Source organism: Lissotriton vulgaris, chromosome 2_1 (genome assembly GCF_964263255.1).
Source record: "Lissotriton vulgaris chromosome 2_1, aLisVul1.2, whole genome shotgun sequence".
Lineage (NCBI taxonomy): Eukaryota > Metazoa > Chordata > Amphibia > Caudata > Salamandridae > Lissotriton > Lissotriton vulgaris.
The window spans coordinates 17,568,103-17,584,679 of record NC_141687.1 but is presented as its reverse complement, the minus strand read 5'-3'; the positions used below and the strand labels follow the sequence as shown (position 1 = coordinate 17,584,679).

Genomic DNA, 16,577 nt, shown 5'->3' with positions numbered 1-16,577 from the left:
TGGGTGGACCTGGCGGGGCAGTGGGTGGACCTAGCGGGGCAGTGAGTGGACCTGGCGGGGCAGTGGGTGGACCTGGCGGGGCAGTGGGTGGTGCAGGCAGCAGTGGCCTCCTGGGAAGGGCCCAGACACTTACTCTTTTACAAATTAAGCACTGCTTTGAACTGATCCATGAACGAATGTCTGAATAGTCCTGAGACATGGATATATCTGTAAGCAGACATGTGAATAGTTCTGTAATACTAGATATGTGTGCAAATAACCTAATGTCAGAGGCCAGCTCTCAAAATAAATTCATACTCTCCACGTGTTGCTTTTACAGGCACGACGAATAATTGGAGATTTTGGGATCCCAATATCCATTCTGCTGATGGTTCTTGTTGACTATGCAATCACTGACACGTATACCCAGGTATGTGCAATCACTGCCAAATATACACATGTATGTACAATGACTGACACATATACACACATATGTGCAATCACTGACACATATACACACATATGTGCAATCACACACAGATATACAGGTATGTACAATCACTGACACATACGCATGCATGTGTAATCACTGACACATATACACATATACACACATATGTGAAATAATACACATATATACAGGTATGTGCAATCACTTATACATACACATGTATGTGCAATCACTGACAAATATACACATATACACACGTATGTGCAATCACACACATATATATATATATATAGGTATGTGCAATCACTGATACATACACATGCATGTGCAATCACTGACACATATACATGTGTATGGTCAATTTTTGTCTCATGTATGTGAAATCACTGACACATATACACATGTATGTGCAATCACTGACACATATACACATGTATGGTCAATTTTTGATCCATATACACACGTATATGTAAAATCAGGGACACATATACACATGTATGTGCAATGACTGACACATATACAAACGTATGTGCAATCACACACAGATATACCTGTATGTAAAATCCTGGACACATACACATGTATGTGCAATCACTGACACATATATGCACATGTGTGCAATCATACATATATATACAGGTATATGCAATCACTGACACATACACATGTATGTGCAATTACTGACACATATACACATGTATGCGCAATCACACACATATATACAGGTATATGCCATCACTGACACAAGTATGTGCAATCACTAAAATCTAGTGTGTGTGTGGCACTCTAAGTGTATTCTCATTATTCAGTTTCTCCAATTGTTTCACGTGGGAAATACTTAAATGTTTAGGTGCTGGCGTGTTGCTCCCTCTGACCTTGGGGAGTTAGGCTCAAAGATAAATCTAGGACACTGCTAATCGTACCAGTGTGCCCATCAGCACTCCTTTATGAGACGAATGTCTTCAACAAACGTAATCAATTGTGTAAATGGTATAATCCAAATAAGTCAATCTGAGTAATCCAAACAGTTCATGTCTTTTAATTTTCATCCAGATTCAATCGACTCACTGTTACATCACAGCTTCAGGATGATCGCAAACATTATCCATGTAATTCTTGTAGATGCGTGATAATATTCAAATGAATGGTCTGTGCATGTTCATTCCCAATGCATTTCGTGCCGCAGCACTTCATCAGGGTAAATACATTTCATCAATGAACAGCATCCAGCCTTCAGTACACACATACACATGTGGGTGAAATAACTGACACATATACACATGTATGGTTAATGGTTGACCCATATACACACGTATGTGAAATCACTGACACATATACACACGTATGTGAAATCACTGACACATACACACATGAATGTGCAATCACTGATTTATATACACAGGTAAATGTAATCACTGACACATATACAAACGTGTGATCACTGACTCATATACACATGTATGTGGGTCATAATACTATATTTAGGGTGTGCACATTCAGACTAAAGCACTTAAAGCTGTGAATTTGACATCATTATTCAAAACTGTTGTCACTTCAGCTAGTCTTTTCTGATAAAGAATGCCCCCCTGTGTTGCAAGGCTGTATATGGCTGTCTTAAGCAGGAGTTTACCTTTCCTGTGTTATTCTTGCTGGCAAGCCAGAGAAGAGATTCTGATAGAGACCTCCTGCTGCAGATTCCACACCTTTTGAATATTTCCCAGTTGTAAGACTGGATCCGGAAACTCTTCCACAGTACATCTGCCCTCCGAAAGGTGACACTGTGCGGTTCTGCACTGAAGCTGTCCTCTCCGCAACACATGCGCGGGTCCTATGTGGGTGCCAGTCCTGCACACTGATGCCAGTTCCTGTCTTTCCCTGCCACCAGACACGGATCTGGAGCTTCTCTCATCTCTCAGAGACCCTTTCTTCAAAAATGTATCCAGTCAGGTCACTACTGCAAGACCTGCAACGATGAACCTGAAGTGTGTCAGAGACCACGAGGCATATCTTTGTCACCAAGCACAAGAAGACGCAGCATCAGACCGCTCCAAGTCCCACTCCCAAGTTCGGTCCCACTCCCGGAGTCACTCTAGACGCTGGCCTTCAGCGAACTTCAAATCCTCAATAAGCACAAAAAGCTCCAGATTTCAAAGCGGAGCTCGTGCTTTTGCTCCGTTTCCACTCCTCTGAGGAAGCACATGGGTGGCCTCAACTGTATCCTCTCTAAGTTGGCCAACTTTGGGGCCAATTATGCAGCCGGTTATAGCACAACTCGAGTTTCCCTACTACTTACCCTGATAGGGAATCAAAGTGATGGTAGACATTTGGAAAGTGCCTCATCTCATGAGACATTTTGGCCTAAGTTGGATCAATGCTTCCTGTTTGTTAGGCCTTTAGATTAGCGTTCTCTGGCACTCTGTGTCACAAGTCCTCCCTGGTGAACCAAAAGGCCTTCACTCTGTCCTTTCACAGGCTATTCAAGGTGATCATGATACTGCCAAGTTCACAGATGACGTCTGGTCCTCTCTGATGGACAGGCTCTTTAATGGGAATAGCCAGTTTGGAGACAAGACTGACTCTGCCCTGGCAACATTTCAAGGAGAGCTGGGCTACATCTTGCTCTCTGGGTCTTTCTGTCCAGTCTCACCAGCCACACCCATTTCACTGTTACTTTCATGGCTTTGGCTGAGGGATCCCTTACCACCAGTCTGTCCAGCCCCAACAGAGAATCCAGAAATTTCACAAAAGAAGCCCACCATGCGGCAGACAAGGTCAGCATGACATTCAATCAACCTCCCGTGCACAGCCCACCTGCCAAACATCTTCAGCCTGACCTTACAGAGTCACTGACAGCCGGCGGGAGGTAGAATCCACCAATTCTATTCAGGTTGGCATGTGATCACGTCATACAGGTAGGTCCTGCAGAAGTACTGCAAAGGTTATGCCTTACCATCCTTTCTTCCCCGCTGCATCTTCCACCTTCAGCCCAGTGACTGACAGAAAACCAGGGTTCCAGTTTGCGTCCGGAAGTGCAAACCCTTTGTGCCGAAGCGGCTGTAGTGAAAGTACCGGTGCCAGAAGCAGGGCTTGGATGTTATTCCTGTTACTTTCTGGTGCCCAGAAGGATGGAGGTCTTCAGCCTATTCTAGATCTGTGCTGCCTCTGTCTCTTATACATTTAGAATTCCCACCCTGGCCGAGGCTTTTAGCCCTGGAGACTGGGTGGTGGTATTGGACCTGCATGACACCTATTTCCATATCCCTGTCCTGCCAGCCAATCGGTGCCATGCAGTTTGTGAGAGAAGCATTTTCAGTTCACTGTGCTCGCCCTTGGATTCACCAGCTCCCCCGGGTGTTCCCGAAACTGATGGCGGTAGTCGTAGCACACCTTCGGGGTCAGGGGTGCCAGTCGTCCCCCTACCTCAATGACTGGTTGTCAGAGGCGGTCCAAAACTGTAAACGTAGTCTCTTTTACCTAAAAAAGACCCCAAAAAGTAGACTTTGGGGCTCGTGGCGGCTGATCGAGAGGTTTTGGGGAACCCCATGAGGAGGCATCCCAGTAGTCAGACTCAGGAGCTGCATTGAGCAGGGCTCTTCAAAGGAGAGGAGAGAAAGAGGGGGTTCGAGCCTGTTGATGTGGAAGCCACAGTTTTTGTTAATGATGAACACTTGGGGCTTAAAGTCGGTTTCAGCATCAAATAGGAACCCTAGGTTTGTTACCTTATCTGATGGGTTGGTTGTAATCAAAGATCTCCAGTAACCATAGGGTGGCTAGGAAAGTCCTACCCTTGATACCGAACATAACCAGCTAAGTCTTGGACTGAGTGAGCTGATGATCTTCTGAGTGAACAGACCCAACCGTTCCAAATCCATACCAGGTTAATCTTCACGAGGAAAGCTGATGTAGACCTGGGTATCATCTGCGTGTGATTGGAGCGAAGCCTGGTGTATACTAGTCAGCTCAAACATAGGAAGTGAATATGTGTTAAACAGTGAAGCAGGAAAGGGCGGGCCCCTGAGAGGGTCCGCATTCAGTAGATAAAGGATCCTCTTTAATCTGGAGGGATCTGCGAACGAGGAACCTGTGAAACCATTTAGTTGTTTTGTTGATGCCGTCGAGGCAGTGACCGAGCCTCTCAGAAGAATTCTGTGGTTTGCTTTGCATAAGGCTGCAGACGTGTCCTGAATGCTGTTCCCTCTTCAGTGAAGTTCACGGTGTTTTCACAGCTCCCCATAGGATTGATCCAGCTTTGTAAAATGCTCTAAACTCAGATTGTACAAGGAATAGGATTGAATTTGGTTCTTACTCAGCATTATGCGGATCAAGCACATACCACTGACAGCAGATATCAAATAAAATGCAACAGAACACATGAACCCTTCATTCAATCTCCCCAACTGACACCATCGCAGGTATAGCCCTACACCTGTTTCACTTTCTTCCATGTTTTCTGGGCTTGTTCCACAGAAGCTGAATGTCCCATCAGGACTGTCGGTTACATCTCCACACAAGCGTGGCTGGTTCATCCCACCTATGGGCAGCAGGCAACCTTTCCCCATGTGGATGATGTTTGGCTCATCTGTTCCAGCCCTCCTGGTCTTCATCCTCATCTTCATGGAGACCCAGATCACAACGTGAGTATAGTGTGTATGCCATGATCATGTGGATGAACATATTCAATTTCAGAACTCCAGGCAACAGAACATGTGTCACCTCCTAGTGCGTTCGCATTCTAATCATATCCTAGTTACGTCAGTATCCTAATCCGGGTTCCAAACCTTCATACCATCCTGTACCAGAACCCTATTTACTTCCTCATCACAATATCCCATCTAGCACCTCATCGTGACTCCAGTACTTTGTCAACATCCTCTCTGGCTTTGCTTACCATCCACACACTATCCTGACTCCAGTACCACATCGACATCCTGCTCTGACATGGCTCACCATCCACACACTATCCTGACTCCAGTACCACATCGACATCCTGCTCTGACATGGCTCATCATCCACACACTATCCTGACTCCAGTGCTCCATCAACATCCTGCTCTGACATGGCTCACCATCCACACACTATCCTGACTCCAGTACCACATCGACATCCTGCTCTGACATGGCTCACCATCCACACACTATCCTGACTCCAGTACCACATCGACATCCTGCTCTGACATGGCTCATCATCCACACACTATCCTGACTCCAGTACCACATCGACATCCTGCTCTGACATGGCACATCATCCAATTGCCTTGGTCACTTTCTCATTAGTCAAGGCTGAATCTAACTTCTCAACATCTATGCTTTCAAGAACAGTTTTTTTAGAGTGGCCAACAGTTCATGTGCCTCGTTGTAAGTGGAGGACCCTGTAGGCGCATAAAATCTTTTAAGGTTGTCTGCAAACGTCTACACTATCCTTGATCTATCTTGTAACCGTGTCTCATCTTGAGTCTCAATCTCGCGCTCAAGTTGGTCAATCTAACCCTCTATTTCTTGTAGTTGCTTTCTTTTTCCTTCCTATGTCCTGCAATCGCAGAAACACCCTGTCCTCTCACCACCGTCTTGTATGCCTCCCACAACACTGTGGCCGAGTCTGCCAACCCGTAGTTTTCTTTGAAATAGTGATTGGTAGCCTTCGTGAGCTCCTCCCGTATTGTCGGCACCTTTAAGTACCAGGGGTTAAATGCCATCTCATAGCGTGTGACAAAGGGAGTGCCTCCATGATTTGCTACTATCAGGGAATGTTCAGAGATGCCCCGAGGGAGATGTGTCACTGCCCCAAACATAGGGAGTTGGCCGGCACTGGCAAAGATATAGTCAATCCGAGACAAGCTCCATGTACTCCTGAGGGAAAGGTATACTGGAGGGATGAAGGATTATAATCTCTCCAAACATCCAGCCGCCCCATAGGTCTCAAAAAGTCTGCTAGTATCTTCCCAGACGCTTCTCCCTGTTTGGGTGGTTCCTATCCAGGTCTCCATTAAGGGCTGCATTACAATCTCCCCCTATCAACAAGTCACCCTCGCGTAGATTTAGTAAGTGTGACACTAGGTCGGCCATTGCAGCGGAGTGCAGTCTGGCTGGCACATAGAGCAACGTTATATTGAGCAGCCAGCCTTCCCAATATCGAGACGAGGTCACAAACCTCCCCAATGTATCACGTGTAACAGTCTGGATTTGGAAGTAGAATTAATTACCCAGAGGAAAACCTACTCCTCTAGACCCTCTAGCATGACCCGCGTGCGCCACCAATGCACTGCAGACACGTTTTCCAAAGTTACACAATGAAATTTAAACATTCCTGTAACAATCCCACTCATAACTCCCCAAACCACCCCTCCTCCCTGCCTCCCTGCATCATGGACTTAAAACTGCCCACCCCCATCAATGCAGAGTGCCTGTATACCCTCACCCATTGAACCTTGTGGAGGGGAACGTGGCTCTGCTGGAACTCGTCAAAGAATCACTATTCCCCCATGACCAAGGCCTTTTAAGCCCTTAATGTGGCATTTTGTAGGAACGGTCTGTACATAATCACAACTATATATTGTCTGTTCACTATCTCACCTTCCCATTAGGAGCAAAGAGCTGGACAATCGGCTTAGCTGTATTTTCCATGTTCCCACAAAACTATATGCTTAACAGTCTTCAACATGTTCATCAACCAGCAATCCATCATCGTCCATGCTCTGTTGGACCGGTTTCACTTCAGTGATTGTCCAGAGACCAGTACCTCTGCTCAAGGCGGTTATGTTATGTTATGTTATGTTAGGTAATTTTATAGAGCGCACAGCTGCCCCAGCAAAGGGGCGTCCCGGCGCTGGAGGCAAAAGACAGAGGCAGCAGGACTATTACATGGGGAATAGAAGAGTTTTAATGGCCTTGCGGAAGAGAAGTAGGTCATCCAGGCGGCAAGTCTGTGCGGGAAGGGAGTTCCTCAGCTTGGCAGCCAGGTAGCAAAAATACCTTCACCTGGCTCTAGCCCGTTTCACACGGGAGACCACAGCCAACAGCTGCTCTGCAGAGCGTAATAGGCGGTTGGGGACATATGGAATTAGCAAGTTGGATAGAATCTCTGGGGACGATAATTTAAGGATTTTAAAGGCAAGGCAGAGCGCTTTGAACTCAATCCTTTTAGGTATGGGTAGCCAGTGGAGTTGCCTAGTAGCGCCTGACATGGGGCAGGATCTAGGGAGCCTGAGCAAGACCCGTGCAACAGCGTTTTGGACTCGCTGCAGGCGGTTCACCTCCGCCTTATTGGCGCCTAACATCAATGAATTAGCGTAGTCTATGCGTGACAGAATGGTGGCCTGAATGATCAGCTGGTGTGTGGCAGGATCGAAGAACCCCAAGATGGGCCTTAGACCGCGTAAGAGTCCGAAACAGGTGCCTGCCGCATTTTTTGTGTGCTCCTGGAACCCAAGTGTGGAGTCGAGCCAGATCCCTAGATTTTTTACCGCTGGCTTCGGGATTGGGGCACAACCAATGGATGTCGGCCACCACTGAGTGCTCCAGAGCTCCTTGTTTTTCCCCACCAACAGCACCTCTGACTTACTAGCATTAAGTTGTAAGCAATTAGCGGTCATCCACTGTGCGATAGCCTCAAGCCCATTCGGAACCACGCAGGGCCTAAGACACAGCCGTCCGAGAGGGTCACCACCAGTTCCGTGTCATCGGCGTAGGAGACCAGGGTCAGGCCGTGCTCATGTGCTACTCTCGCCAGAGGCTGGACTTAGAGGTTGAACAAGCAGGGACTTAAGGCAGAGCCCTGGGGGACCCCTGCTTGCTAAGATGGACATGGGAGAGGAAGGGGGGAGCTGTAACCTGAAATGCCCTGTCTGAAAGGAAATGTAGTGTAGTTCCTAGTTTCCCACTAGGCCCTGCGCATTGGAATAACATAAACAGTAGTATCGACGTGGAACTGCGGATATTCCAGGCCTCCACTGACTATGCTAAACTTAATTGGGTTGTGTTACCAACTAGCTCAGAGGTCACTGGAAACTTTCTTCTCTGCATAGGAAGTGATCAGCTTCCTTGGCACAGACAAGAAGGGATTCAGCTTTCCAACAACCGTGCAACATGACAACTTTGCTCCTCAGATCAAGAGTCAATCTCTAGGGTCGTGTGAAACAATAGACATGTATTTCACTCAGTCAGTCTAGTGCAGTTTACTTTCACGAGATGTAGAGAATAGAGAGACGGGCGTTTGTCAATAAAGGGTTAACATTTATTGAACAGTCTTTCTTCTCGTACAAGAGAAATGTATTGCCACAATTGCAATAATTGTTATTATAAAAAGTACGTACAGTAAGATAAGTATTGCGAAATAGAACTGTAAAAGCATTGATATGGTTTCTTAGCCATACAATGGTTTAAAAGTAATAAAACATATATACAGTCATATATACATTAGGCTAACATACTCAACTGGTGCTTCTAACTAAGCCTACCCCAGTGTGCCTGACCTAAGCCTAACACGTGAAAGGGGAGTAAGTAAGTAGCTTTAAGTTAAGTTGGTTTTGCCAAGGTTTGTTTCAAGAATTCTCGTCTAAGGGTTTAGTCAACACCATACCTCTGAATAGAATGATGGAGGATTGGTATCTCCTTCAGGGGTCTCTCTCGATATCCCAGTCACCCGCGAGGGTAAACCGGAAGCGCCGGGACTGGATTTCTCTGCACGAGAAAGGCAGCGGCTTCTCTTCAGCGCGTCGAGGAAGGAGGGGGGACAGCGTCCGCGGGCAGCTGGAATCTGCTGGATGTCTTCGCAGAGGGACGGCTGTTCAGCTCCTTAAGCGTACTGCACCATAGTTCGCGCTTTAGCGGCGATAATGGTATCAGCAGCTTCACCACCACAGGATAGCAGGCTGCAGCGACAGAGTGCTAGATTTACCAACACGGGGTCGTGCAGGCAGCTGGCTTCAGTAGCTCGTACAACAGGCAACAGGCAATTGCTTAAGGCAACGTTGGTAATATTTCTACCTGACAGGTGCCGGGTTTGACGCAAGTTTGCTGGACATAAGACGTCAATTAAAGATGTCACTAGGAAGTGATAGTTATCAGTTGCTCATTAGAGTTCCATTACTAATCAAAACATAGCAAGCGGGGATTTCCAGGTTTGCTGAGTTTTTATCTTGTTGAAGAACTCGGAGTGTTATCTAGGAATATCAGATAGTGACTACTGCTCTGTCATTGCACTAATTGGTCGCAAAGGAAGTGGCAGAGGGAACTATGCTGGAATGTGGCTCTGTTCGTGTGAGGCCAGAGATGACTTTTCAGAAAATCGCACTTGAACGGTTATGCCAATATAGGGAATAAATGGATTTATAGCCGAATAGGGGCATAAGGTTACAGTATCGATCAGGAACCTAGATAAACACGCAACAGAAAGAGCGAAACCAGTCCAAGGCCAGACCAACTACCCCGGCCTCCTCTAGGCGGCGCAGTGGGATCTGATGGGAGACGGTATCAAACGCCGCGCTGAGATCGAGCAGGATCAGCGCCGCCGTTTGACCCTCTTCCAGGATGGTCCGCAGATGTTCACATACCGCCAAAAGTGCAGTCTCGGTACTATGACCGGGGCGAAAGCCCGTCTGAGAATGGTCAAGGATACTGTTGCTGTTCAGGAAGCTGGAGAGGATGTTATTGGAGTGGGCCTCCGCCACTTTGGCGGCCCAGGGAAGGAGGGATATTGGTCTGAAGTTTTCAGGCTTATTGGGATCGAGGGAGGGTTTTTTCAGCAGGGGGACCACCCTTGCTAGCTTCCATGCCTGAGGCACCACCGCCGAAGTGAAGGAGGAATTAATCAATTGGCATAACGGATCAAGAAGGACCAGAAGACAATCCTTAAAGAGATCAGGTTGCATGGGGTCTAGAGGGGACCCGGATTTGACCCTAATGCTTAGAGCGAGGAGCTCATCCTGAGTGATGACATGTATTGCTGATAGAGTAGTAGCAGGAAGAGGAGCAACAGGGGCTACCTGAACCGTGGGGCAGCTGGGGAAAGATTTATAGATGGCTTCCACTTTCTGGACAAAGAATTTGGCCAGTGCTTCACACTGCTCGCCCGATGTGAATGTGAGGGCAGGGGGGGGTTTCCTGTTTTGAAGGTCGCCAAATATTTTTTAAATGCATTTAGCGGGATTTTTGCTGGACTTAATCTCATTGGTGAAATGGGCTGCACGTGCCAGGTGTATAGCCTTATGGTAGCCTTTGATCCATCCTGGTACCGCTTTTTCGCCCCAGGGTCATAGTTCTTTCTCCAAGCCCGTTCAAGTTTTTTACAGGTACTTCGCAAACTAGCGAAGGAGTCATTGTACCAGGGGTTGGAGCTAGAGCAGCGACCGACGGACTGCTTTGCCGGAATAAGGGAATCAAGAGCACGTATAAGCCTGTTGCAGAATGTTTTATATGCTTGTTCCGGATCGGTGCTTAACGTTAGAGGACACGCCTCAAAGGCGGCAAGAAGATCCTCCAACCTAAGCTTGTGCCAACAACGTCTAAGAGTGGACTTAAGATTAACTCTGGGGAGTATGTCAGGAAGCGGCAAGGAAAGAGAAACTAAAAAATTATCTGACCAACATACTGGGCTGGGTGCCTTGGCTGTAAGCCCCAGAATATTGGAAAAGACTGGATCTAGCAGGCGTCCAGCAATGTGGGTAGCCCCCACCACCAACTGTCTCAATTGGCAGGCTGCGAGGTCGGCAAGTAAGCCGCCAATTTCAAGGTCTGAAGGGAGATCGAAGTGTAAATTAAGATCTCTGAGGAGAGTGAAATTTGCCGAGGTCAAAGCCACGGAGCTCACAGCCTCTGCAATGGCAGATTTAAATACTGCGGCAGGTCCTAGGGGGTGATAAACTAAGAGACCAGTGAGGGAGAAGTGCGTGCTAGGGGAAAAAACCCACACCCAGCTATGACATCTCTAACAAAGGAACAGGGGAACTAGACCTAAAAATTACGGCTACGCCCCCCCTCTCTTCACCCTATTTAGAGTCAAGATACTGTACTCAGGGGGAAGTGCAAGGCTGGGCTCAGCCACCGTATCGTCAGTTAGCCAAGATTCTGTTATGAAAAGCACGTCGGGAGCTTCATTTTCGATAAGATCGTAAATTTCCATGTAGTGTCTCACCATGGAACGGGCATTAAGTAGAAGGATTCTTAGGGTGGGTTTTTTTGGGGCGGGGTGGAGGAGAATAGTTGGGGCAGGAGTCAAAGCCACAATTGCGGCAGCAAAAAGGCCCTTCCATTCCCTCACCCAGATGCGTACAGCAAGGGTTAGACTGTGAGCCAAGGGTCAGCAGGTGCTCTCTGGTATAGGCCAGCCCCCCTGATTCAAGACCAGCAGCAGGTCTGGCGTCGCCCAGGCGTGGACGAGCGCAGACGGGCTTGCCTTAGGTGCGCCTTTGTCACGCCAGCGGCGCACATGCTGCGCGCGTCCGCTATGCGTCCTTCCCACCATGCACCTTTGTAGTCCCCTCCCACCTCCAACTAGACCGCTGACTGGCCCGGAGCGTGGAGGCCGGAAGCACTACTCATGCCTTCTCTGCCCTCCGTTCAATCGGCACTGAAAGCCGTGACGGACCGGGGTGGAAGAAGAGTTAAAAACTGTGAGTAATAACAAAAGAGTGGTGCAGTTACACAAAGCTTATCCTTTAAAACAATCAGCGCGATATGGAGCTTCCCCGCAGTTTTTACTGCGACTAAGCAGGTCCCAGCAGACTCTGCCACTGTCTGCCTTTCGCCGCAGCGAGCTGTGCCTGGTGTGCTCCTTTGTAGTCCCCTCCCACCTCCAACTAGACCGCTGACTGGCCCAGAGCGTGGAGGCCGGAAGCACTACTCCTGCCTTCTTTGCCCTCCGTTCAATTGTCACTGAAAGCCGCGACGGACCGGGGCGGAAGGAGAGTTAAAAACAGTGAGTAATAACAAGAGTGGTGCAGTCATCTGTACCCAGTTCCTTTCAAATGAGCTCCTTAGGGCTGGAGCTATCTTTTCGATTCTCATATCACTGTATACGTCTTTGAGATTTAGATCTTTGAGCTCAAGGGGTTCTCCACCCATCTAGCCATTCCCAGGTCTCCTCCGGGGTCTGAAAGAACCAGGACTTTCCCTCTGATATCACCCGCAGCTTGGCTAGAAAGAGCATCGCATATTTAATATTTTTCTCTCGGAGCGCTCACCTCACCTCTAGGAAGGATCGCCACATCTTTTGTATTTTCACCGTGAAGTTTGGGAAGGTGATTGTCGAATTTTCAAGCATGAGTGTGGGGTTGTGCATGCTGTCTGAAAAATTATGTCCCTGATCTACAGTTAAATATTCTGGCCAAGATAGGGCGTGGGGGTGTGCCCGGTTTCTGAGGTCCTCCGGGCACTCTGTGTGCGTGCTCCACTGAAAAGTATTGGGAGAGAGTTTGGGGCTGTAAGTGGTTCTGTATAAAATCCTCTCCGAACAGGTCTGTGGCCTGTCCCTCCGCTTTCTCCGGCACACCCAAAATCCGCACAATATTCCTACCTGCACGCCCCTCATAGTCTTCTAGTTTCACCTCCAAATCTGCTGTTGTCGTCTGGAGCCTCTTAACTGTTGTTTCCAGTGTTTTGGTAGAGTTCTGGAGCACTGAGACCGATTCTTCAGTAGCTTTCACCCTCCCCCAAATTTCGTAGGTCCGCGTGCATGAGTGTCACCTCCACTGTTACTGTGTCTATTTTATGTTCAAGTGCTGGGCGAACCCCTTGTATGGCCTCCATGATATCCACTAGGGTCGGGCACCCTCTTCGTGCCCTGCCCTTCCTTTTTCTCCTCTGTAATTCCCGCTTTAGATTGAGCAAATGTATCCAATTTTGTTTGATATGTTTGTTTGGGCCCTCTTGCTATCAACATTTTGCCAGAATCACTGGTATAGACTGCCTCCTTTATTTGTGCCATGCATATGTCCATGCAGGACTCAATGTGTTGTGACAGATGGAGTACGACTCGGGCGCATCTGCAATGTCGTCGCAGGCCCCAACTCCGGGAGTACTATCTAAATAAATGATCTCCAACTCTGAGCGATTGTCCAAACCCTCCGCTCAGTGCACTTAAAATGGCAGCCCACTATTGTTATTGGAGTGCGTCACACCTAGGGAGATCATCCAAAATTCCCTTCTTACTTGTTGCTGTTACCACAATTTAGGTCCCTCCAATCGTTGTATAAGAACCTCAAGGCATCTCTTGGAGCACATTATTATTTTGTGCCCCTTACCCTCTGCACTGTTCTGACCAGTGCTGGGAGTCAAGTCCTTTTTCCTTTTTGTGGGCACAGGAGGGTGGGAGGGAGCGCCCACGCTGATGTTACATTCAGCTCCTCTCTACCAATTACAGAGCATCGGATGGTAGATGCTGCTCCGTGATTAGGGCGGAGGGAGGCGGGAGGGCCTTCTCTCATCTTCTCTGGGCCTCGTGCTAACTGCCCATCTGGTCCAGATTTCAGTTTATGAGACGCGGCGGTGGGGCACCAGGGGAAAGGATTGTGCTCTCCCCACAATAGTTCCCTCAGCACCCCTGCCAACTCCCAAGGCCAGGCTCGCTCCGGAGCTCCGGGAATGACACCGCAAGGCCCAGCTCTCTCACCAGCCACCATTGATGACGCCTTCATGAAGTACCGGTTGGATTCTGGTACCACATCCCAGAGGCGGCGGTCACCCTCAGTCAGGTTAGGAGGGGCTGTGCGGGTAGCTTGTCAACTGTCTCAGTAGCTCAATCCTCCCTCCACTTTCACATTCCCTGGGGGTTAATCGCTTCCTTCAGTGCGGACAATCCCACACTGCCGTTATGCCGCCCGATGGTGACGGGAGATCACAGTTTTCAGCCCGAGTCTCCCCCAAGAGTCAGGTAGCACGGGGTAGGTATCAATTATGGGCAAAAACTGAATTAGTGTACGGGTATTAGGGTTTAGATTGTCGACGTTCGGAGCTCTACTCCCCTGCGGCCATCTTGGGTGCTGGCTGGCCACGCCTCCCTGGTACTCCATTGTTTTCCTGACTGGTACCCCATACTTATCCTGACTGCAGTACACCCTCCACTTCCTGGTGCTGACTCCAGTACCCCATCTATACACATGTTCTGACTGCAGTACTCCATTCTTATCCTGACTTTGGTTCTCCATCAACATTCTGATGCCGACTCCAATAGCTCCTCCACATCCTAATCCTGTCTCCTGTACCCCATCCTAATTCTGTCTCCGTATCCCATCCTTATCATAACTCCAGTATCCAATCCAGGTGCTTATTCTGAACTGTGGTCATTATCCTGATTTTAGTATCCCATACTTATCCTGACTTCGATACCCACTCCACATCCTGATACTGTGTCCAGTACCCCATCCTTATCCTGACTTCAGTACCCCATCCTTATCCAGACTTCAGTACCCCATCCTTATCCTGACACCAGTCTCCCATCCACGTACTGATTCTGACTTTAGTACCCCAATCATCATCCTAATTCTGACTCTGATACACACCCCTTATCTAGACTCCAGTACCCCATCCTTATCCACATCCTATCCAAAGCATCAACCGCTACTGCCATCTACATCCTATCCGAAGCATTGATCTCCAGTATCATCCATATCCTATCCAAAGCATTGATCTCTACTAGCATCCACAACTATCCAAAGCTTCAATCTCCCCCCCATCCACATCCTATCCAAAGATTCAATCTCCACTCCCATCTACACCCTATCTAAAACATTGCTCTACGCTCCCGTCGTCATCCTAATCAAAGCATTGATTTCCACTTCCATCCACATCTATCCAAAGCATCGATCCCCACTCTGATTCACATGTTATCCAAAGCATAGATCCTCACTCCCACCCACATCCAATCCAAAACTCCGATTGCCACTCATACTCACTTCCTTTCAAAACTTGTATCCTCACTCCCATCCACATCCTATCTAAAGCATCAATCTCTACTCTCATTCACATCCTACCAAAAACCTTGCTCTCCACACCCATCCATATCATATCCAAAGCATTGATCTCTACTCCCATCCACAACTATCCAAAGCTTCAATCCTCACTCCCATCCACATCCAATCCAAAGCTCCGATCGCCACTCACATCCACATCCTTTCCAAAGCATTAATCCTCACTCCCATTCACATGCTATCCAAAGCATCAATCTGTACTCCCATTCACATCCTATCCAAAGCCTCACTCTCCACTCCCATCCATTTCCTGTCCAGAGCATCTGTCCTCACTTCCATCCACATCCTATCCAAAGCATCAGTCATATCGCCCATTCACATCCTGTCGAAAGCATCAATCCCCACTCCTATCCAAATCCAAGCCAAAGTATCGATTTCTACTCGCATCCACAACCTATCCGAAGCATTGATCTCCAGTACCATCCACACCCTATCAAAAGCATCGATCTCCACTCCCGTCCACATCCTATCCAAAGCTTCGATCTCCCCTCCCATCTATACCCTGTACAAAGTATCGCTCTCCAGTCCCTTCAACATCCTAACCAAAGCATCGATCTCCACTCCCTTCCACATCTATCCAAAGCATTGATTCCCACTCAGATCTACATCTTATCCAAAGCATCGATTCTCACTCTCATTCACATCCAATCCAAAGCTCCAGTCACCACTCGCATTCACTTCTTTCCAAAACTTCAATCCTCACTCCCATCCACATCCTATCAAAAGCGTCAATCTCTACTCCCATTCACATCCTATCCAAAGCCTCGCTTTCCACTCCCATCCATATCCTATCCAAAGCATTGATCCTCACTCCCGTCCACATCCTCTCCAAAGCATTGATCTCTGCTCCCATCCACAACTATCCAAATCTTCGATTCTCACTCCCATCCACATGCAATCCAATCCAAAGCTTCAATCGCCACTCACATCCACATCCTTTCCAAAGCATTGATACTCACTCCTATCCATATCCTCTCCAAAGCATTGATCTCTACTCCCATCAACAACTATCCAAAGCTTCGATCCTCACTCCCATTAAATCCTATCCAAAACCTCGCTCCCCACCCCCATCCCCATCCATTTCCTGTCCAAAGCATCTGTCCTCACTTCCATCCACATCCTATCCAAAGCATCAGTCATATCGCCCATTCACATCCTGTCGAAAAGCATCAAACCCTATACAAAGTA

At 48.0% G+C, this 16,577-nt stretch overlaps 1 protein-coding gene across 1 annotated transcript in view; it reads left to right on the top strand.

Moving 5' to 3' along the window:
* The window catches only part of SLC4A3 (solute carrier family 4 member 3), a 475,170-nt gene that overhangs the window by 414,393 nt on the left and 44,200 nt on the right, over positions 1 to 16,577 (top strand). Inside the window, exons 18-19 of the mRNA XM_086958435.1 lie at positions 320 to 409; positions 4,898 to 5,064. Of these exons, the coding sequence (XP_086814561.1) occupies positions 320 to 409; positions 4,898 to 5,064 (257 nt within the window). The remainder of the gene's footprint in view (positions 1 to 319; positions 410 to 4,897; positions 5,065 to 16,577) is intronic.